This window comes from Pygocentrus nattereri, chromosome 20 (assembly GCF_015220715.1).
Source record: "Pygocentrus nattereri isolate fPygNat1 chromosome 20, fPygNat1.pri, whole genome shotgun sequence".
Lineage (NCBI taxonomy): Eukaryota > Metazoa > Chordata > Actinopteri > Characiformes > Serrasalmidae > Pygocentrus > Pygocentrus nattereri.
The window spans coordinates 36,187,209-36,212,021 of record NC_051230.1 but is presented as its reverse complement, the minus strand read 5'-3'; the positions used below and the strand labels follow the sequence as shown (position 1 = coordinate 36,212,021).

The 24,813-nt window shown below is 40.4% G+C and overlaps 2 protein-coding genes across 2 annotated transcripts in view; both read right to left on the bottom strand.

Moving 5' to 3' along the window:
- The window catches only part of LOC119261806, a 130,352-nt gene that overhangs the window by 24,430 nt on the left and 81,109 nt on the right, over positions 1-24,813 (bottom strand). The gene's annotated exons all lie outside the window — the stretch shown is intronic.
- On the bottom strand, positions 8,738-24,776 carry LOC119261820. Its single transcript, XM_037531584.1, has 6 exons — positions 24,309-24,776; positions 24,112-24,171; positions 19,388-19,687; positions 19,212-19,271; positions 16,000-16,132; positions 8,738-10,239 (listed from the first exon to the last, which is right to left on the bottom strand). The coding sequence occupies exons 1-6, from the start codon at positions 24,436-24,438 to the stop codon at positions 10,212-10,214; spliced, it is 711 nt and encodes a 236-aa protein (XP_037387481.1). The 5' UTR covers positions 24,439-24,776; the 3' UTR covers positions 8,738-10,211.

Genomic DNA, 24,813 nt, shown 5'->3' with positions numbered 1-24,813 from the left:
CAAACTTCATGTGGCCTTCAGATCAGCTCAAGAACAGCGTAGAGAGCTTCATGGAATGGGTTTCCATGGCCGAGCAGCTGCATCCAAGCCTTACTTCACCAAGCGCAATGCAAAGCGTGGAATGCAGTGGAGTAAAGCGCCGCCACTGGACTCTAGAGCAGTGGAGACGGGTTCTCTGGAGTGACCAATCACGCTTCTCCATCTGGAAATCTGATGGACAAGTCTGGGTTTGGCGGTTGCCAGGTGACGGTACTTGTCTGACTGCATTGTGCCGAGTGTAAAGTTTGGTGGAGGGGGGATCATGGTGTGGGGTTGTTTTTCAGGAGTTGGGCTCGGCCCCTTAGTTCCAGTGAAAGGAGCTCTTAAAGCTTCAGCACCAAGAGATTCTGGACAATTTCACGCTCCCAACTTTGTGGGAACAGTTTGGGGACGGCCCCTTCCTGCTCCAACATGACTGCACACCAGTGCACAAAGCAGGTCCATAAAGACGCGGATGAGCCAGTTTGGTGTGGAAGAACTTGACTGGCCTGCACAGAGTCCTGACCTCAACCCCACAGAACACCTTTGGGATGAATTAGAGCGGAGACTGTGATCCAGGCCTTCTCGTCCAACATCAGTGTCTGACCTCACAAATGTGCTTCTGGAAGAACGGTCAGAAATTCCCACAAACACTCCTAACCCTTGTGGAAAGCCTTCCCAGAAGAGCTGAAGCTGTTATAGCTGCAAAGGGTGGGCCGACATCATATTAAACCCTATGGATTAAGAATGGGATGTCATTCAAGTTCATATACGTGTGAAGCCAGACGGGTGAATACTTTTGGAAATATAGTGTAGTTATGACATGGTCAATGAGCGGGCGAGGAGAACGTGATACACTTCCTTACAATTTTCTCTACCACATTTTAATTTCTTACACTTTTACTGTTTCAGTCCTTTGGTAAATTTGTGCATGTCTTGCTGAATGCTATTTTTATGGATATTAGCCAACTCCCTAACCGTAATCACTACAAAAAAAGTGAAGTAACTACAACAAAGCAGCTAACTCACCTACCATAAACAGTAAAATCAGTTAAATTGATATCACAGTCTGCTGACTGCATGTGTGTCTCTCTTTGACATGTTTATTTATAGCCAGTGGGGGAAAATGTTTAAACGGTCCACATCATGGAAATCTGAATTTCCTTCACTTTTTTGATGTAAAGAAATTAATACATAGCCATTGTCAAAGTTTTTTTAACTGTTGCTTAAAATCAGAGGTAGACTGACAGAATAATTCTTTTAATTAATCAGCCTGAGATCACCGATGTCTTTGAAGTCTTTGTTCTTGCAGCAAAGGAGCAGTTACAAACAGAAGTCTAGATGCAAATGCTCAAAGTATACTTGGCGTATCTCACTTTTGTACCTTTAGTGGTTAGATTTACATGCTGTAGATTTACACCTCCTTTCCACTTGCCAGATGGGTTGTTAGTAAGTGGTTACAACATTGATATGGTACTGACTATTAACAGAGTATAATACTGATTTTTCTAACATGGACGAAGTGCACAAACCATGTCCTTGAGTTAAAGTCAAGACACCCAAGGTAAAATATTCCTCCAGTAAAGTAGAAGTTCCTCCCTTTAGACCTCCACTTGAGTAAAAGTACTAAAGTATTTCCCTTCAAATGTACTTAAGTATAAAGTAAAAGTACTAAAAGAGTAATTCTGGCTCTGATGTCCTGTTATCATTTTTATAACCAGACTGGCTTCATGAGCTCATTTCAGGTGAAAGTCCTCCAGCGTCTCTCTTGGTAAACCAGTCTTTTAATAGAAGGTCATTAATTAGTGACGCTGACGTCTATTAAAATGATCAGAAGCACAAAACACTGAAGGTAAACAGGTTCCATCAGGGAGAACCGAGTGGCTCTGAAATCACTTTTTACACACAAGCAAAGTTTCAGTTTCAGATTTATTTACAACTTAGTTCCAAGTTTAAGTTGAATAAAAACTGGCTTTAAACTCAGGATCACAGATGAGCTCCTTTACTATGTTGATCTGTAGGCGTCTGTTCATAAACATAAACCAGCCCAAACTCATTTACTATAAAATGAAATGGTGTTTGTAGAAATTCAGAAAAAAGCCGCGTCAGTCTCGACTGCATATGTGGACATATTTCTATATTGAGCTCTATTTACACAAAGTTAGGTTAGTTCATCGTTTATGTTGAACAGACTCTCCCAAAGTTTTACGCTGCTGCGCTGACGTTGAACCGCGTGCTGCACTGGGTCGGTATGACCAACAGGTCAAAACCAGCTCTAAACAAAGTGACCGCTGGGCCCTGATTGGTGCTCTGGCTTTGCGCTTCTTTCGTTTTGACATGTTACGTTTTTATACACACAGAAACCAAAAGGAACGACAGATTTCTCAAAATGTAGGAGGAAAAAGTCGGATATTAGACTCTGAAATGTAGTGGAGTGAAAGGAAAAAGTCACCCAGAACGGAGAAACTTCAGTACAGATACACCAAAAATACTAAAGTACAGAAACTAATTACATTTATTCAGTTACTCAGTTACTCAGTTACTCATTTACTCATTTACTCAGTTACTGTCCAGCACTGGTTAAAATTGGGGTAACAATAGTACCATAAGTTTTTTAAAAGTTGGAATGACATTTGGGAAATGTGCTCTGTGTTCCACAGCACAGATTGCCTCAAGCCAGTCAAAGCAAGTCACTGATTTTATTAGAAAGCTGTTTTTAAAGTTCTAAATGTTTTAGCACCTTTATACATTTCAGAAAGCCTGACAAACTGTGCTCCAGATCAGATCATAAATTCATCAAGCACTGCCTACTGGAATGCATTATATAAATGAATCATATAAAAACTGTTAATACACACCAAAAGATATCAAACCTAAACCTTACTAATAAATAAAAAAATTAGCTGAAAACATTTTTCTTTAGTTTAGGATTCTATTAGGTATTCTTTTTTTATGTATTGATCCCTTGTTTTGTTGTGTTTACTTAGAATTATATTCTAAGAATTCAGTTTTAATTTTAACTCTTAATTTAAATTTAATGTTTTTTTGACTTCTCTATATTTTTATATTTATTAAATGTTCCCTTTAATCTTGTTCTATCATGTGCTCTTCACTGTTTTATGTTCGCTGCCCAACTGTTATCTTTAACTGTACTGTGAAGCAGTTTGAGCTATATTTTATGTCTGAAATGTACTTAAGGGATGAAGAGAGGTTGGAAAATGGTCAGCTTTAAAGAGTTTAAAGAGCCATGCTTGAACTAAAGTTAGGGTTAGGGTTAGATTAAAGTTATTTAACTAAAATCTGTTTTTTGTTTTACTGATAATTTTTTCTGGGTATGTTTTGTACAAAAGTTTTGTCCATATTTTGTTTCTTACAGACTGCTGATTTTTTTCTACCTCATTTATGAATCAGTCACAAACTCAAAGTCATGTGACTAAGTGTTGACAGTTATAACACCTGTGTGTTTGTGCTGTGACTCTCCTAGATGCACACTAAGCACACATTAAAATAGTCAACTGTTTTTTAATACCCGTACACTTTTCAATATAATTTACTCAAAACATTTGGCTGAACTTCCTGAACTTTTAATTTCTTCAAATGCTGAAAAGGCATACAATGAGGAAATTTGGTGATAAATTTATTTTTTGGATTCGCCTCCTTTATTCATCCCCTAAGGCCAGTGTCAACACTAATGATTATTATTCTGATTATTTTGCCCTTGGATGTGGAAGTCGCCAAGGTTGCCCTCTGTCACCTTTGCTTTTTGCCATTGCTATCAAGCCTCTGTCTATTACATTAAGGTCTTCCTTATTATTCAAAGAATCACCCGTAATGGAATTGAATATAAATTATCGTTGTATGAGGATGATTTGTTATTATATATAACAGATCCTACACTTTCAATCCCTGCTGTTTTAAGTATTTTGGAGAACTTCAGCACCTTTTCAGGTTATAATTAAATTTGGGGAAAAGTGAGTGTTTTCCTGTTAATATTGCAGCTTGTCATCTTCAACAGTCAGATTTACCTTTTCAGTTTAGTACATCGGGATTTAAATACCTAGGTATCAATGTGATTCGTTCTTTATCTAGCGTTGCATTTGCTAATTTCACTCCCCTTACCTCAACGATTACTTCGAATAATAATTAAAGATGGGATAATCTCCCCCTTTCATTAATTGGCAAGATCAATGTTGTTAAAATGAATATTTTACCAAAATTATCTATTTGTATTCCAGTCAATACCTCTTTTTCTGCCAAAATGTTTTTTGACTCACTGGATAAGATAATTTGTTCTTTTGTTTGGGGTGGGAAATCACCTAGGATTTGTAAAACTATACTGCAGAGATGCAGACTTAGTGGAGGACTTGCATTACCTAACTTTCTAACTAACTATTGGGCTGCTCACATCCATAAACTTTGTTACTGGTTAAAATCTCCTGGATCCTCTTGGTGTAAATTGGAGCTATCATCCTGTAGGGGATCTTCTATATATCTGCTGTACTTTACTCCTCTTTACCTACGATACCCTCTCTGTATACTGATAATCAAGTGGTTCTTAATATGCTCAAGATCTGGTATCAGTTTAGACGGCACTTTAAATTTGTAGCTGCTTCTTCCTTGGGTCCTTTACATAACAACCATTTACTTCCTCCATCACTTGTGGATTTGACATTTTCAGTGTGGTATGACAAAGGTATTACACAATTCAAATATTTATATGTAGATGGTGTCTTTGATAGTTTCACCAATTTGTCATCTCGATACGGCCTTTCTGTTACTCATTTCTTTCGCTGTTTTCAAATTCGCATTTTTGTGGCTATGTATTTTCCTAACTTCCCCCCTTTACCTCTAGAACAGCGGTGGGAAACCATGCTTTCATTTGTTCCCCATCACAGAGGAATTATTTTAAAGCTGTATGACATTATCTTGGCCTTTAGTAGCCACTCAACTGGTAAATTTAAAGGCATATGGGAGAGTGAATTGGGAATACAAATTCATGCAGAATCCTGGGAACAGGCCATAGAAAGGATTTGATCTACCACCTCTTGTGCTCATCTTGGACTTATCCAATTTAAGATCTTATACAGGGTGCATTTCTCTAAGGCTAGGCTATCTGAACTGTATCCGGAAATGGAAGACCAATGTGATAAATGCCGTGGCTCTCCTTGTCACCTTAGCCACATGTTTTTTCTTTGTCCTGATCTGAAAGGCTTCTGGGAGGGTTATTTTACGACTATGTCCACTGTTCTTGTGGTGAATCTCCAACCTTGCCCTCTGATCGCTATATTTGGGATTCCCGACTCCTCATTAGCACTTAACGCTACACAAAAGGATATTATAGCTTTCATGTCCTTACTAGCAAGACGCAGCTTATTGTTGTATTGGAAGTCTGTCAAATATCATTCTATCTCCCGGTGGCTCAAGGACATCGTGTTTTTTTTTTAAACTTGAGAAAATTAAATATACGTTGAGAGGATGTACGGTCAAATTTTTCCATAAATGGCAACCTTTTATTTCCTATTTCACTAATATAGAGGTACCACCCGATTGAATGTGTACTTGTTGTCGTGTTACCTTTTATATTGTATAAATAACTAGCAATTGGTCGTGATGAGCTGAGAGGGGGGGCATTGGGGGGGTGGTTATTTTTTAATACATACATTATATTGTAATTAATTTAATTATATTGTCCTTCATTCTTATCAGTGTTTTTTTTTTGGTAGTTTTGTTGTTATGTGTGTGTATGTGACTGTGTACATATACATATGTTTCAAAAAGGGGGAAAAATGGGAATTGGTGAATTGTATTTTTGTGATTAGAAGTATTGTATTTTTCGAAAAAAAAAGAAAAAAGAATAAAACCCGCAAAACACAATGTGAATATTCCATACAGATCAATGCTAAACCTATAAAGCACATTTACTTACAAGGTACATTGACTCAGCCCTAACAGTCACTGTGAAATGAAACAGTTTAAGCACAGTTCACATCAGGTTAAGATGTCCTGTATGGGTTGAATTAAGGGAATTAAGCTAAATCCAAAACCAGAGGAAAAACAATCACACTAACTCTGTGCTTCACCAACCACACAAACGTGAAACACAAAATATTCTCTCCTCTATATAATCTAATCCTACTTTAAAAGTTCTTGTAGTCTTTATCACAGAAGCAAGTATGTTTTAACATGATAAATGTTTGTTTTAAGCACATCTTGGGGGTTTAGCATATGTAAAGGAGATAAAAATCTGTGTGGCTAGCATCCATCTCACCCATTCATCCCAGGTTTCTGTTCTGTCAGCAGTAGATTTGTAAGAAGTTTGATGTTAAAACTGAAAGAAGTGTCAATAAAAACAGACTAAAATACGGTGAGTGTAAGTCGGCCTGTAAAGCCTGAAATAATCCCTTAACAGTGACACATGCACATCACAGTGATTAGGCTGACACTGTTCAGTCGAGAAAATGTTTACTTACGCTCAACCTGAAGAGTCACATCACAGAGGTCTTTACCATCACAGTCACATGAGTAAATGTTCCTCTTATTGAAATCAGCATCAGTGATGTTGAGAGAGAAATCTCCCTTCAGGTACTGATCATGGATCATCTGATATCCCTCCTTCACTGATCTACATGAAGTCTGATCACACTCAGCCAGAGTGCCACTGGATTTATCAAACACAGACCATCTGACCAAACCAGGACATCTCCCAGAGCAGGGCAGAGTAGCAGAGTCATGAAGCTTCACCTTCACTGGACCAACAGCTGATTCAGACACTGAAAGAGAGAACAGAATCTTGTTAAAAAAAAAAGGTTAATTATTGTTAATTCTTAATGAATAAGTATTTAAATTCATTATTAATAAGTTCATTCTTTTAAATGATTAGAGAGAAAATGGAGAATAAAGAAACCAGAAACAAGACAACATGCCCAAACGTATCAAAGAAATTCATAATATAAATTTTACATCATGAATGGCCATGTATTCCTATATATGTATTACGTAGATTTTCATTAATATGTAATAATATTTACATTTGGCACATTAACACATTTTCACTGAGACTCAGATGTGTCATGTATAGTTTTATTTAAATGATGATTCATTAATCAAATTAAAGTCCAAATAAGAAACAGATTTTCAAAACTACAGTAATATGTATCATACAATCAAACAATAATGGTGTCAAGAACAATTTTAATGAGAATATTTTAATATATGCACAGAAACTGCAGCTATTAGCCAAACTGGCTAAACTGGCACGTTTACAGAAATGTGTATAATCAGTATCCTTGTATGAGTGTTCCTGTAAATTTAAGGAGAATAAATTAATAAGCCATTAAGAATGTCATTAAGAATATGTAGATTAAACATTTACACAAGAAAGACGGCAGAATTCAAACGGAAAAAAGGAAACGGCATCTTCCATATGCAACAGCAAACATTTGAAAATGTGTTTTAAGCTGAGCAAAAAGTGAAAAATGTAAAACTTGACCAACAGACAACAGTAAAGGTTATGTACACTTACTAGCAATGAATGTAGAGATCAGTAAGATCAGGACACAGAGAGCAGGACTACAGGACTGCATGACTGACCTACACACACACACACACACACACCATCAGTACTGACCAGGAGAGAAACCTTCCACAAAGATCCATGTAATGAAGAGACATGCAGTGGTCTCAACCTCATCTGTTCTTCAGCCCAACCAGCATTCTGAGCTACCGTATGCATTATTAGAAATCCTTCTGACTATTTACTGGTTTGTTTACTTATTTATTCAAAAATCCATTCACATATTTATATTTGTGCTGAGCACATGGTTCACCTTTCCAGTGGTATCAGCTTCTTTTAGTTAAATGTTCCTCCACTAAACTCTCCCTATAAAGGCTTTTCAGCTTGAGAACAGCTGCTGTATATTTATTTACCATTCATATTTGCCATCGTGTCAAAACTGAAATGACATAAAATTGGTTCTGCCTCACTGAGGAAGTTTAGAGACTACAGACACAAATCTGAGTCAGTAAATCTGTGTTTTTGTTTGAGGAGCTGTTTAAGCTATTTTAATATCCTTCAAACATCGTGCAAACATTCACAGTGTAAATTGGGAAAAGCATGAGCTAATGTGCATGAGCAAAAGCTTGGAGTCAGGAGTGAGTCTATGAAAAAACACCAACGCACACCTGATGTTTACCAAAAAGCACCTTTTAGTGGACGGATGAAAGTGGTTTGAGAAGAACACACAGCACTACATTCGGCGTAAATAAGAAAACAGCACGACAGCAGTGAAGTATGGTGGTGGGAGCATCATGATTATGATGGGCCTTGACTGATCATCAAGAATGACTGACTGTGGCTGTCTGAGTAATGCAGGACGACATCCCCAGGCATCAAAGTGAATCTACTACAGAATGGCTTCCAAACTAAATCTGCCTTCTGGAGTTGTCCAGTCAGTGGAGAGACCTTACCTCATTAGAGATGCTGTAGAACGACCTCAGGACAAATCCAGTAAATTCAGAGCAGGACGTTCAGTTCCCATATATAGACTGTATGGACTGGAGAGTGAATGCAGCATTTAAAACTAACATTTTCACATCTTCACATACTCAATGGAGTGAATTCAGTCATGTGGGCTCTTTACGTACTTCACTTTGACAAACGTTTATTTCTCTGAAGATCTGAATGTTAAAAAAAGGTAATGAAGATCATAAACACCAGTTATTCCTTCAAACAGGCTTTATTTACCCAGGAGTATAACAGCCTTGCATTGTTATAATTTTAGGCACTATCAGCAAATTACAAATAACAACTATAGTTCGGCTTTTATTCATAACACCAAAGCTTCAAATACGACATATAAAGAACATAAAACAAAGAGACAGTGAGCTGCTATTCTGTTTCCCAACTGGGTTCCTGAGGAGAAGAACTGAAGCTGTTACTTCTAAACGAACATTAATATCTATACTGCCCACTGTCTCATGGGCCAGTTCACGTCTTCTGAGTGATGTTTGTGACGTCATATTCAAAATAAGGCAGGAAATATTTGACATCTATTGATTTAACTCTTATTTGTAGCAATCAAAGGCACAATACTACTAGCAAAAGCTTTACTGCTACTGCTATTACTAATATTAACCACGCATACTGTAAAAGGCCATTAGCTGGATGAGCTGCATGTTAGTTTGCTGCCCTATTATCAGTAAAGAAAGTGATATAGTAATAAAGGCAATGCGGGTAAGTAAGTAATAATAGTAATACAAGTACAGAAAGTAGTAACAGTAATAAAAGTAATAACAATAACGGTGATGGAACAATTTAAATCAAACCCTGACTGATACTCAGGCCTCAAGCAAAACACTGACTGTTAAAATTCCTCTAATAGGAATCAACTAAACATCTAATGGAACCTTTCCAGCTTTATCTAGAGCCTTAATTACCCAGAAGAGAAACTTTTAATAATCTTATTTTCCAGATGACCTGAACAATCATGACATCATCACAAGGCCTCAATGGTGAGTTACTAGTCGGGAGATTTTCTCTCTTTATGTTATAATAAATAAAACATTCTCGTCGGTTTGTACATTAGATTATAACAGTACTGGACATTACTACACTGTTATAAAGCACATGAGTCTCATCAGTCAGAGTTTCCTTTAAAACAGTAACAGCTTATACACTTTAAAGTCCACGTCTGTATGAAAGCTCTTATTCCACTGAAAGAACTGAGGACTGTGTGTGTGATAGTGAGCTGTGAGCTCTGAGAGGAACTCCTCCACACTTCTATCAGGAGCTGAAGGGTGAACATGCTGCCTTACAGCTGCTTCAGACGCTCTGCACTCAGCTGAAGATGAAATCAGACACAGCTGAGCTGCTGCTGGTCGGGGTGTCAGAGTGTCGGGGTCTTTACGGTGTTTATACACTGACTGTGTGTGTGTGTGTGTGTGTGTGTGTGTGTGTGAGGGACTGAAAGCTACCAGACAGTCTCTGTTCTTTACAGTGGAACAAACTAATCATTTACAGATACAATCAATATAATCAACATCACAGAGTCAGAAAACCAGACAGACTTTGTTCTTACAGAGGAACACCATGAAAAAGAGATTCACTAAACTAAACACTTACAGATACAATCAATATCAATATTAATATCACAGTCAGAAACTGTTAGCTGATGCTGAGCTCACACTGCAGAACTTTACTCCTGGTTTTCCTCCTGATCGGAACTGAAAAGGAGAAGAAGGAAACTTGTTACAACAGAGACAGTTAACCAAGCATAATTTAAATAATGATAAACTAGCGACAAACATCTGGGAACATTTGTGAGAACATGTAAAGTATCTTTCAAAAGGAAAAAGTCCAAAGCTTGACCATCTAAGAGTGAAGTGGACACTCCGTGTACCTCAGACTGAGTAAGTCCAGCATGAACCCAGATGAAGAGCACTCAGCAGTGAGTATCTCGTGCTGAGCTTCAGGTGTGTGAACTGGAACCGAGCAGCTCTGTGCCGCACACTCGGACATCTTATTTAAATATTCTCATAAAGCTGAACTTACACCATTAAATTGACATCTTCACACTAAATTTACCGTGTTGCTTAGAGGCTAAAATATTTATCTAGAACTAACAAACTGATCCAGAACTCTGTACGAAAGGTTCCTCTCCTCAGACTCACACGTCATCATCTCTCAGGCTGAGTTTCCACAATTCAGACAGAGCATCGCTCTGAACTCGCTCTACCAGTAAACATGATCTAAGAAGTCTGGGCTCACATCAGTTACATCTTGTGGGCTGAAGAAGCTGGATAAATGAATCTGAGCTGGAGATCATTCATCCAGAGTTCAGTCCTGATCTTAGTCCTGTGCTAATGTTTAAGCTCATGTTGATCTCTGGCTTTATCTGTATTCCAGACTTTAGGGTGTTGAAGGTTTGATCGTAGTTGTGGTGTTTAGGCTCCTCATGTGTTCTAGAGCTTTATGTTAAAGAGAGAAGATGTTCTGTAAACTGGGTTCTTCAGTCTCTCAGCTCTGCAGCGGTCAGTGTTCTCCATCTTCTAGTCCTCTGAATTCAGCTGATGAAGAACTTGTTGATGAGCTGATCAGGTGGATCAGGTGTGTTTAATAAGGAGGAACGCTGAACTCTGCAGAGCTGTGGTCTGGAAGGAGCCCAGTTTGATTCCTATGTTCTGAACCACTGAACCTTTATGAGTCGTGTAGCCTGAACTCAGTTCAGCTCAGATCAGGATTCACTCTGAACGTTCAGTCTTACACTTACAACAACACCCTGCATGAGCTCCGTGAACTTAGTTAGAAGTCTGCTTATAATCGGCACGGCAACTGTCCGGACGCATGGGCCTCTTTTTATTGCATTTATAGGAACAAAGAAAAGAGATTAGGAAGTGTCTTTTACATTTTCAGATGTTCACTGTTTTTCAGTAAATGTGTTAAAACAAAAGGTTTATAACATTTTGACTGTATTTTGTGGGGTGGGCCTGTGCACTGACATTGTGGGAGGCAGGAGTTCAAGGGAAAACTCCATAAACATAAAAGTGGATTAAGATTAAATTTAAAACATAATAATAATTATAACAAATCAGTTTATAATGTGCTTTTCTTAAGCTCAAAGCACTACAGATGGTTAACACATCTAAAACATCTGTTATCCATGACAGATAATCTAAAAATCTAAAAAATAGAAGTATAGCAAAAAGAGGCTAATCACATTTCAGAGGAAACCAAACAGTGTTAAGTTTTTTCAAACACAATGTAAAATACTAGTAGGCTTGTCATGATCATTGCAGAAATGCACTGCTCTGTAAAGTGTTTAGTGCTGTGTTACGTCATTATATTCAGTATTGTGTTCTGCTCTGTGACTGTGTTTAACAATCTTCCGTCTGTTCCTGTTTACCCCTACATGGTCACGTCTGTCACGCCTGTCACTTGTCATGTGTAGGCCTAATCTCGGCTTCAGAGTCTTACGGGCTGGCTGGGCATCTGGTACCTGCGCGCAAACACATAAACTTCACTGCTATAGACATGCGGCTGGTCCCCTGGTTGAGTTTGGGTTTGGATTCTTCATCATGAAATTTGAGTTGACAGTTAATTTTTACAAAAATAATTGCGACTAAGGATTTAATTTTCTTAATAAATTCTAAAGCAGCTAAATTGGCTTTTTCTCTGACTTACTTCCAGTTCTGTATTAGTAGCTAACAAGAGAATTCATGAACTGTACTGTACATAATACATGTCTACAGTTACAGAGTAAAATAAAGCTTACATTTTTATATTGAGACGATTTTTCTGCAAAAAAAAACTTTTTCTGAAAGTGTAAAATTAGCTGTATATAAAATTCTGAATATTCCTCCTAAACATTTTCATACGACACAGTTAAAAGTTAGAACTGCAATTTAGAAAAAGGAAACTTAGAAAAAAGGAGTGATTTCCTTTATTTACATTTATTTGACTCACTTCAACTAATGAGCAGAACACTGACTGCTGAATCCAGAGTGCTTTTAGACAAAGCATTAAAAAGGGGCTGCAGCAGCACCTGGATCTGCTGGAGCAGTACTGTCAGAACTGGGCCCTGACAGTAAACCCAAACAAATCTAAAGTCATGATCTTCCAAAAGAAAGACAGATCTCAGGAAAGCAGATACATGTTCAATCTAGGAGACACCGGCCTGTATCAAACACTTTCCTATGATTACCTGGGACTGAAGATCAGTGCCTCAGGAAGCCTCAGTCTCACAGTGAATGCACAGAAAGAAAACGCCTGAAGGGCCTCGATGCAATCAGGAAACAATTCCACAAAGATCTCTGACAGTGTAGTCCTGCCCATTGTGCTGTATGGTAGTGAAGTCTGGGGTCCACTCAGTCATCATGACTACACTATGGGACAAGCTTCCCACTGAAGTTCTGCATGCAGAATTTTACAGAACGATTTGAAATATCCAAAGAAAAATACCAATGAACGCCTGCAGGGTTGAATTAGGCTGAACACTAAAATTGGGATGCACCTTAAGTCAAGTCCCAAAACCACACTGCAGCTTCAGGCACTGCGATCCCAAGAGCTGAACCCTGAAAAGAGCCCCAGTGTCAGCTGGTACAAAGACTGACCACCTCACTGACCCTACCAACAGCTCAAAATCTGTGACCAGCACTGCTTCACAAGGTGAAGGACAGGTGAGGTAGAGACACAGGACAGAGTGTGTGGTCACTGCAGGACAGGTGAGGTAGAGACAGAGGAGAGAGTGTGTGGTCACTGCAGGACAGGTGAGGTAGAGACAGAGGAGAGAGTGTGTGGTCACTGCAGGACAGGTGAGGTAGAGACAGAGGAGAGAGTGTGTGGTCACGGCAGGACAGGTGAGGTAGAGACAGAGGAGAGAGTGTGTGGTCACGGCAGGACAGGTGAGGTAGAGACAGAGCAGAGAGCAGGTGGTCACTGCAGGACAGGTGAGGTAGAGACAGAGAGAGAGTGTGTGGTCACTGCAGGACAGGTGATGTAGAGACAGGGGAGAGAGACTGCAGGACAGGTGAGGTAGAGACAGAGGAGAGAGCGTGTGGTCACTGCAGGACAAGTGAGGTAGAGACAGAGGAGAGAGTGTGGTCACTGCAGGACAAGTGAGGTAGAGACAGAGCAGAGAGCGTGTGGTCACTGCAGGACAGGTGAGGTAGAGACAGAGAAAAGAGTGTGTGGTCACTGCAGGACAGGTGAGGTAGAGACAGAGGAGAGAGCGTGTGGTCACTGCAGGACAGGTGAGGTAGAGACAGAGGAGAGAGCATGTGGTCACTGCAGGACAGGTGAGGTAGAGACAGAGGAGAGAGCATGTGGTCACTGCAGGACAGGTGAGGTAGAGACAGAGCAGAGAGCGTGTGGTCACGGCAGGACAGGTGAGGTAGAGACAGAGGAGAGAGTGTGTGGTCACGGCAGGACAGGTGAGGTAGAGACAGAGCAGAGAGCAGGTGGTCACTGCAGGACAGGTGAGGTAGAGACAGAGAGAGAGTGTGTGGTCACTGCAGGACAGGTGATGTAGAGACAGGGGAGAGAGACTGCAGGACAGGTGAGGTAGAGACAGAGGAGAGAGCGTGTGGTCACTGCAGGACAAGTGAGGTAGAGACAGAGGAGAGAGTGTGGTCACTGCAGGACAAGTGAGGTAGAGACAGAGCAGAGAGCGTGTGGTCACTGCAGGACAGGTGAGGTAGAGACAGAGAAAAGAGTGTGTGGTCACTGCAGGACAGGTGAGGTAGAGACAGAGGAGAGAGCGTGTGGTCACTGCAGGACAGGTGAGGTAGAGACAGAGGAGAGAGCATGTGGTCACTGCAGGACAGGTGAGGTAGAGACAGAGGAGAGAGCATGTGGTCACTGCAGGACAGGTGAGGTAGAGACAGAGGAGAGAGTGTGTGGTCACGGCAGGACAGGTGAGGTAGAGACAGAGCAGAGAGCAGGTGGTCACTGCAGGACAGGTGAGGTAGAGACAGAGAGAGAGTGTGTGGTCACTGCAGGACAGGTGATGTAGAGACAGGGGAGAGAGACTGCAGGACAGGTGAGGTAGAGACAGAGGAGAGAGTGTGTGGTCACTGCAGGACAGGTGAGGTAGAGACAGAGGAGAGAGTGTGTGGTCACTGCAGGACAGGTGAGGTAGAGACAGAGGAGAGAGTGTGTGGTCACTGCAGGACAGGTGAGGTAGAGACAGAGGAGAGAGTGTGTGGTCACGGCAGGACAGGTGAGGTAGAGACAGAGGAGAGAGTGTGTGGTCACGGCAGGACAGGTGAGGTAGAGACAGAGCAGAGAGCAGGTGGTCACTGCAGGACAGGTGAGGTAGAGACAGAGAGAGAGTGTGTGGTCACTGCAGGACAGGTGATGTAGAGACAGGGGAGAGAGACTGCAGGACAGGTGAGGTAGAGACAGAGGAGAGAGCGTGTGGTCACTGCAGGACAAGTGAGGTAGAGACAGAGGAAAGAGCGTGTGGTCACTGCAGGACAGGTGAGGTAGAGACAGAGGAGAGAGCGTGTGGTCACTGCAGGACAGGTAAGGTAGAGACAGAGGAGAGATCGTGTGGTCACTGCAGGACAGGTAAGGTAGAGACAGAGGAGAGATCGTGTGGTCACTGCAGGACAGGTAAGGTAGAGACAGAGGAGAGATCGTGTGGTCACTGCAGGACAGGTGAGGTAGAGACAGAGCAGAGAGCAGGTGGTCACTGCAGGACAGGTGAGGTAGAGACAGAGCAGAGAGCAGGTGGTCACTGCAGGACAGGTAAGGTAGAGACAGAGGAGAGAGCGTGTGGTCACTGCAGGACAGGTAAGGTAGAGACAGAGGAGAGATCGTGTGGTCACTGCAGGACAGGTGAGGTAGAGACAGAGCAGAGAGCAGGTGGTCACTGCAGGACAGGTGAGGTAGAGACAGAGGTGCACTTTATACTAAACTGCCTAAAATATGAGTCTATTAGAAATAAGTATTTTAATATATTTGAAAAACAAACAACTCCAGGACGTTGGGAGGTAAAGGTAAATCAATTATTATATTGGGTCCGTCAGCATCCACTGCAGCCAGATATGTGTACGAGAGTCATTCAGTCTCTGACAGAAAGCGAGTACCACAGTTCAACTTTTCTTTTACTCACGGTTTTATTCTTTTCTACTTCATATACAATTTCACATGAAATATTCTGTTTTTATTCATTCATTCTCACACACAAACACCTATTTTCTAAGCTGCTTATCCTTCTGGGTTGCAGGGGGGAGGTAGAGCCTAACCCATCAAAAAGGCAGGATACTTCCTGGACAGGGACATTTTTTTTCTTATTGTTATATTTCTTGTCTTCTGAACTGGTGAATGGTTATATAGAAATCTTATAGTTTAGTCTTACTATATAGATACATGGAAATCTGTCGTGCCAAAGTAAAATTAAATATGAGACTTGAGCATGAGAGACAGAACAGAGAGAGATTACGGAACATTTTCTGCAGTATTTAATGTTTAGCTACACAAACCTTTTCATGCTCCTTGCTTTGAACATATACCACCCTGCAGCTACAGACACATGCACCAGTATCTGCAACAGCACCAGCATCAGCACCACCGTGAGCACAGCAACCAACACAGGCACCCAGCGTTGTCCTTCACCTGAGGAACACAAACAGTACAGACATTTTAAACCATCGGATTTATACACTGTAGATCCAGAGAATCATTTAATCTCCTCATTATTATTTACAGTGTATTACAGTACAGAACTGCCCTCACACTGACCACATTAAACCTGATTAATCATCATTTATTACACACAGTCTGCTGTGGAGCTCCTACACACCACACACAGCTTTAATCTCCTCATTATTATTTACAGTGTATTACAGTACAGAACTGCCCTCACACTGACCACATTAAACCTGATTAATCATCATTTATTACACACAGTCTGCTGTGGAGCTCCTACACACCACACACAGCTTTAATCTCCTCATTATTATTTACAGTGTATTACAGTACAGAACTGCCCTCACACTGACCACATTAAACCTGATTAATCATCATTTATTACACACAGTCTGCTGTGGAGCTCCTACACACCACACACAGCTTTAATCTCCTCATTATTATTTACAGTGTATTACAGTACAGAACTGCCCTCACACTGACCACATTAAACCTGATTAATCATCATTTATTACACACAGTCTGCTGTGGAGCTCCTACACACCACACACAGCTTTAATCTCCTCATTATTATTTACAGTGTATTACAGTACAGAACTGCCCTCACACTGACCACATTAAACCTGATTAATCATCATTTATTACACACAGTCTGCTGTGGAGCTCCTACACACCACACACAGCTTTAATCTCCTCATTATTATTTACAGTGTATTACAGTACAGAACTGCCCTCACACTGACCACATTAAACCTGATTAATCATCATTTATTACACACAGTCTGCTGTGGAGCTCCTACACACCACACACAGCTTTAATCTCCTCATTATTATTTACAGTGTATTACAGTACAGAACTGCCCTCACACTGACCACATTAAACCTGATTAATCATCATTTATTACACACAGTCTGCTGTGGAGCTCCTACACACCACACACAGCTTTAATCTCCTCATTATTATTTACAGTGTATTACAGTACAGAACTGCCCTCACACTGACCACATTAAACCTGATTAATCATCATTTATTACACACAGTCTGCTGTGGAGCTCCTACACACCACACACAGCTTTAATCTCCTCATTATTATTTACAGTGTATTACAGTACAGAACTGCCCTCACACTGACCACATTAAACCTGATTAATCATCATTTATTACACACAGTCTGCTGTGGAGCTCCTACACACCACACACAGCTTTAATCTCCTCATTATTATTTACAGTGTATTACAGTACAGAACTGCCCTCACACTGACCACATTAAACCTGATTAATCATCATTTATTACACACAGTCTGCTGTGGAGCTCCTACACACCACACACAGCTTTAATCTCCTCATTATTATTTACAGTGTATTACAGTACAGAACTGCCCTCACACTGACCACATTAAACCTGATTAATCATCATTTATTACACACAGTCTGCTGTGGAGCTCCTACACACCACACACAGCTTTAATCTCCTCATTATTATTTACAGTGTATTACAGTACAGAACTGCCCTCACACTGACCACATTAAACCTGATTAATCATCATTTATTACACACAGTCTGCTGTGGAGCTCCTACACACCACACACAGCTTTAATCTCCTCATTATTATTTACAGTGTATTACAGTACAGAACTGCCCTCACACTGACCACATTAAACCTGATTAATCATCATTTATTACACACAGTCTGCTGTGGAGCTCCTACACACCACACACAGCTTTAATCTCCTCATTATTATTTACAGTGTATTACAGTACAGAACTGCCCTCACACTGACCACATTAAACCTGATTAATCATCATTTATTACACACAGTCTGCTGTGGAGCTCCTACACACCACACACAGCTTTAATCTCCTCATTATTATTTACAGTGTATTACAGTACAGAACTGCCCTCACACTGACCACATTAAACCTGATTAATCATCATTTATTACACACAGTCTGCTGTGGAGCTCCTACACACCACACACAGCTTTAATCTCCTCATTATTATTTACAGTGTATTACAGTACAGAACTGCCCTCACACTGACCACATTAAACCTGATTAATCATCATTTATTACACACAGTCTGCTGTGGAGCTCCTACACACCACACACAGCTTTAATCTCCTCATTATTATTTACAGTGTATTACAGTACAGAACTGCCCTCACACTGACCACATTAAACCTGATTAATCATCATTTATTACACACAGTCTGCTGTGGAGCTCCTACACACCACACACAGCTTTAATCTCCTCATTATTATTTACAGTGTATTACAGTACAGAACTGCCCTCACACTGACCACATTAAACCTGATTAATCATCATTTATTACACACAGTCTGCTGTGGAGCTCCTACACACCACACACAGCTTTAATCTCCTCATTATTATTTACAGTGTATTACAGTACAGAACTGCCCTCACACTGACCACATTAACCTGATTAATCATCATTTATTACACACAGTCTGCTGTGGAGCTCCTACACACCACACACAGCTTTAATCTCCTCATTATTATTTACAGTGTATTACAGTACAGAACTGCCCTCACACTGACCACATTAAACCTGATTAATCATCATTTATTACACACAGTCTGCTGTGGAGCTCCTACACACCACACACAGCTTTAATCTCCTCATTATTATTTACAGTGTATTACAGTACAGAACTGCCCTCACACTGACCACATTAAACCTGATTAATCATCATTTATTATTATTTTTATTTATTATTAGTATTATTCATTATTTCTAGGCTGTGATTAATCCAGGTTATATAATAATAATTTAATAATAATTTAAAATTGTACATTGTAACGTATTGGAGCCCGAACTACCATCTGATAATCAGCAATCCACACTCCCAGTTATAAATGTATATAATGTACACAGCTTGTGATGGTCACTGTTATTAATTAGCCTCTAATTTTACAGTAAGTGAGCTAGTAAGATGGGGGCTCACCACAAATTCTGCTTAAGACCCCTAATAATGGAGAAGTGGCCCTGTTAGTGAGACTTTCTGCCCCAAACAGATCTTACCATGGGATGGTTTGTCAATGTCTCCTTTGATCTCAGGCCTCTTCTCTGGCTCTGGTGTGTCTAAATTCAGGAACAGTGAGGATGAAGGAAAAACAGAAAGAACTTCATTGAGTGCAGATCTGATATAAATCACTGGAGTTCTGTAATAACAGTGAAGAAAACAGATGAAGACCTACCCTCAACCTGAAGCTCCACATCACAGAGATCTTTACCATCACAGTCAGATGAGTAGACTCCCTTCTTACTGAAATCAGCATTAGTGATGATGAGAGAGAAATCTCCCTTCAGGTACTGATCATAGATCATCTGATATCCCTCCTTCACTGATCTACATGAAGTCTGATCACACTCAGCCAGAACATCACTGGGTTTACTGAACTCAGTCCATCTGACAAAACCAGGACATCTCCCAGAGCAGGGCAGAGTAGCAGAGTCATGAAGCTTCACCTTCACTAGAGAAACAGCTGATTCAGACCCTGAAAGAGAGAATAAGAAAAAGAGTTCAGAACTGGTTTAGAAACAGTTTAAGAAATGACTTATGTGAGTTAAATTGTGTCTATTTTTAGAAGAAATGGTTTTATAACCGCTTTATTAAACTGAACGTGTAAAATATACATTTCTCTATTTTCCACTCTTCACCACTTTTTAATTTAATAGAAAAACTACGGCCTAATCAGTAAAACAGTTTTATACTTAAACATTTTATTAGCGTTCCAGCTCCAATAGCTGTAGTTCAACCGTGATTTACTGATATGATGGTCAGTTTTGAATGGAAACACTTGTTAAACTCAACTAAAGAGCAGAAACTCTCTAATAATATAAATACTGTACAATATGAGTTATGACTATTGTAGAATTGGGGTATTTTCACATGACAGTGCTTTGTGTTCCCGCGACCCTGACGGAGACGCGGCTTAGATAATGGATGGATGGATGGATGGGTGCTTTGTGTTTATATTGCTGTTAAACAGCACCGTCGGTAATTCCTGACGCATCATCAGCGGCGTAGTGGACACAACACCTGGGTTCAGCTTAAAAGACCTCCACAACCCCAAAGCTAACAGCTTGGGTTCCACAGAGTCGAGATCAAGCCATAACACAGAGATTAAGACACTCACAAACTCTCTGTTTACAAGCTCCTGTCAGGAACGGTCACGATTGGCTCCTCCCACTCCTCCATGTGCTTTTTCTGTTTACTTTCTGATCGTCCGCGTGCCCCTTTGTTTTGATTCTTTGATGTCCTGCCCCCTTGTTTCAATACTCCACCCCTGATTGTTTCCACCTGTTTCCCACCCGTCCCTCGTCATCCCTGATATATAAGCCCCGTTTTTGCGCTGGTCTGTGTTGCTCTTTGTTTGAAGTGCTGTTTGCATGTTTGATGTGCTTGTTGTGTTGGATGTATGTATTGTATGCCCGTGCTGTTTGGTTTATGTTTGAATTGTTTTGTTTGGTGTTTCGTCCAGCCTCTGTAGTCTGTTTATCCTGTGTCATCATGTCTGTACGCCAATCTGTCTGTGTTGGCTACCTGAACCTGGACTGTTCTGACCCTGATTATGGATTTGCCCTGAATAACTCCAGAGTGTCTGAACTTGTTTTAATCAGCTGTTTCTGTTGTTTTATGCAATGATGGGCAGTAAAGTTCACTATAACCAGCGAAATTAACTGAACTGAACACAGGGCTTTGACTTGTGAGGGTTTTTTTAACAGCGTTTTAAAAATCTTAAGACGCTACCGACTTGAACTCCACTGACCCTCTGATTACTTTACTGTGTTAATGTTGAAATATTACAGTGATTTTGGTGAAAAATGAGGAGACAGAACTGAACATGTGTCTGTTTATTAGGAGGAAGAACGTCAGCGCGTTCAGCTAATGCGTTTGGGAAATGGAGACTGAAACTGGGGAGTTATGACGCTGTGATAAACAGCAGGGGGTGCTCTGATAAACAGCTGGGGGCGCCTCTAATAAACAGCAGGGGGCGACTCTGATAAACAGCAGGGGGCGCTCTGATAAACAGCAGGGGGCGACTCTGATAAACAGCAGGGGGAGCTCTGATAAACAGCAGGTGGCACTCTGATAAACAGCAGGGGGCGACACTGATAAACAGCAGGGGGAGCTCTGATAAACAGCAGGGGACGACTCTGATAAACAGCAGGGGGCGACTCTGATAAACAGCAGGGGGCGCTCTGATAAACAGCAGGGGGAGTGTATTACAGTACAGAACTGCCCTCACACTGACCACATTAAACCTGATTAATCATCATTTATTACACACAGTCTGCTGTGGAGCTCCTACACACCACACACAGCTTTAATCTCCTCATTATTATTTACAGTGTATTACAGTACAGAACTGCCCTCACACTGACCACATTAAACCTGATTAATCATCATTTATTACACACAGTCTGCTGTGGAGCTCCTACACACCACACACAGCTTTAATCTCCTCATTATTATTTACAGTGTATTACAGTACAGAACTGCCCTCACACTGACCACATTAAACCTGATTAATCATCATTTATTACACACAGTCTGCTGTGGAGCTCCTACACACCACACACAGCTTTAATCTCCTCATTATTATTTACAGTGTATTACAGTACAGAACTGCCCTCACACTGACCACATTAAACCTGATTAATCATCATTTATTACACACAGTCTGCTGTGGAGCTCCTACACACCACACACAGCTTTAATCTCCTCATTATTATTTACAGTGTATTACAGTACAGAACTGCCCTCACACTGACCACATTAAACCTGATTAATCATCATTTATTACACACAGTCTGCTGTGGAGCTCCTACACACCACACACAGCTTTAATCTCCTCATTATTATTTACAGTGTATTACAGTACAGAACTGCCCTCACACTGACCACATTAAACCTGATTAATCATCATTTATTACACACAGTCTGCTGTGGAGCTCCTACACACCACACACAGCTTTAATCTCCTCATTATTATTTACAGTGTATTACAGTACAGAACTGCCCTCACACTGACCACATTAAACCTGATTAATCATCATTTATTACACACAGTCTGCTGTGGAGCTCCTACACACCACACACAGCTTTAATCTCCTCATTATTATTTACAGTGTATTACAGTACAGAACTGCCCTCACACTGACCACATTAAACCTGATTAATCATCATTTATTACACACAGTCTGCTGTGGAGCTCCTACACACCACACACAGCTTTAATCTCCTCATTATTATTTACAGTGTATTACAGTACAGAACTGCCCTCACACTGACCACATTAAACCTGATTAATCATCATTTATTACACACAGTCTGCTGTGGAGCTCCTACACACCACACACAGCTTTAATCTCCTCATTATTATTTACAGTGTATTACAGTACAGAACTGCCCTCACACTGACCACATTAAACCTGATTAATCATCATTTATTACACACAGTCTGCTGTGGAGCTCCTACACACCACACACAGCTTTAATCTCCTCATTATTATTTACACTGTATTACAGTACAGAACTGCCCTCACACTGACCACATTAAACCTGATTAATCATCATTTATTACACACAGTCTGCTGTGGAGCTCCTACACAACACACACAGCTTTAATCTCCTCATTATTATTTACAGTGTATTACAGTACTGAACTGCCCTCACACTGACCACATTAAACCTGATTAATCATCATTTATTACACACAGTCTGCTGTGGAGCTCCTACACACCACACACAGCTTTAATCTCCTCATTATTATTTACAGTGTATTACAGTACAGAACTGCCCTCACACTGACCACATTAAACCTGATTAATCATCATTTATTACACACAGTCTGCTGTGGAGCTCCTACACACCACACACAGCTTTAATCTCCTCATTATTATTTACAGTGTATTACAGTACAGAACTGCCCTCACACTGACCACATTAAACCTGATTAATCATCATTTATTACACACAGTCTGCTGTGGAGCTCCTACACACCACACACAGCTTTAATCTCCTCATTATTATTTACAGTGTATTACAGTACAGAACTGCCCTCACACTGACCACATTAAACCTGATTAATCATCATTTATTACACACAGTCTGCTGTGGAGCTCCTACACACCACACACAGCTTTAATCTCCTCATTATTATTTACAGTGTATTACAGTACAGAACTGCCCTCACACTGACCACATTAAACCTGATTAATCATCATTTATTACACACAGTCTGCTGTGGAGCTCCTACACACCACACACAGCTTTAATCTCCTCATTATTATTTACAGTGTATTACAGTACTGAACTACATATAAAGCAGTCCTGTCCACCACCACCTGATTATTTGAAGTGTCTTTACGCTGCAGGTAATTATTTGGTTACTAAGTTTCCACTTTAGCACAATGAAAAACATAAAACTGACACGTTAGATGACTTTTATGAGATAGTATTTGAAATTAGGTCCGTTTAATCAGATTCTGAAGAAAAGTGGCCACAGAACCACACCAGATTCCCAACCTGCTGTACTGATCCTGAGCAAGTGGACAACAACACGATTAGAATACAGTTCAGCAAACAAGATGGGCTGTAAATCTGGTTACAGACTGAGAATTACTGGCTCTAAATCTTTAGAAGGTTAGCTGTAATTTAAATGGTAACATATTAAAACCCCAAACTAGCATCCAGTAATCAGAATTACACAATTAGCTACTTACAAATGTACGTAATTCACACAGCTGGTGGTAATCGTTGTTATGAGTTAGCTTCCACTTTTACAGTGCATCAGCAAGCAAGATACCCCCCCCCCCCCCCCCCCCCCCACAAAAAAAACAAAAAAACCTGCCTAGGCCTCCCAAAAATGCTAGAACTGGCCCTGCTAGTGTTTTGTAACTGGACAGATCTTACCGTGGGACGTTCCTTTAGTATGACTGCTGCCAGAAATATTGTTCCCTGCCTCTGGTGTTTCTGAATTCAGAGACAGTGAGGGTGAGGAAAAAAGAGAAAGAAGAACTTTATTGAGTGCAGATCTGATATAATTTACTGCATCTAAATCACTGGAGACTGTTAATAACAGTCAGAGAAGAAAACAGAGGAAGACCTACCCTCAACCTGAAGCCGCACATCACAGAGTTCAGAATTACCGCACTCACATGTGTACGTGCCCATCATACTGTAATCAGCGTCAGTGATGGTGAGAGAGAGATCTCCCTTCAGGTACTGATCATGGATCATCTGATATCCCTCCTTCACTGATCTACATGAGGTCTGATCACACTCAGCTAGAACATCAGTGGGATTATGGAACTCAGTCCATCTGACCAAACCAGAACATGTCTCAGAGCAGGGCAGAGTAGCAGAGTCATGAAGCTTCACCCTCACTAGAGGAACAGCTGACACATACACTGAAAGAGAGAATAAGAAAAGGAAAGTTAAAACGTGGTTTAGTAACAGTTTAAGGAATTAAGTTACAATATTGGTTCATTATTGTTACTATTGATACAAATTTATAATAGAATGAGTAAAAGTAATAATTTGATTTAACTAAACATCTAAAATACACGTTACTGTGTTTACACAGCTTTAATCTCCTTGTGAGGGTCAGACTCG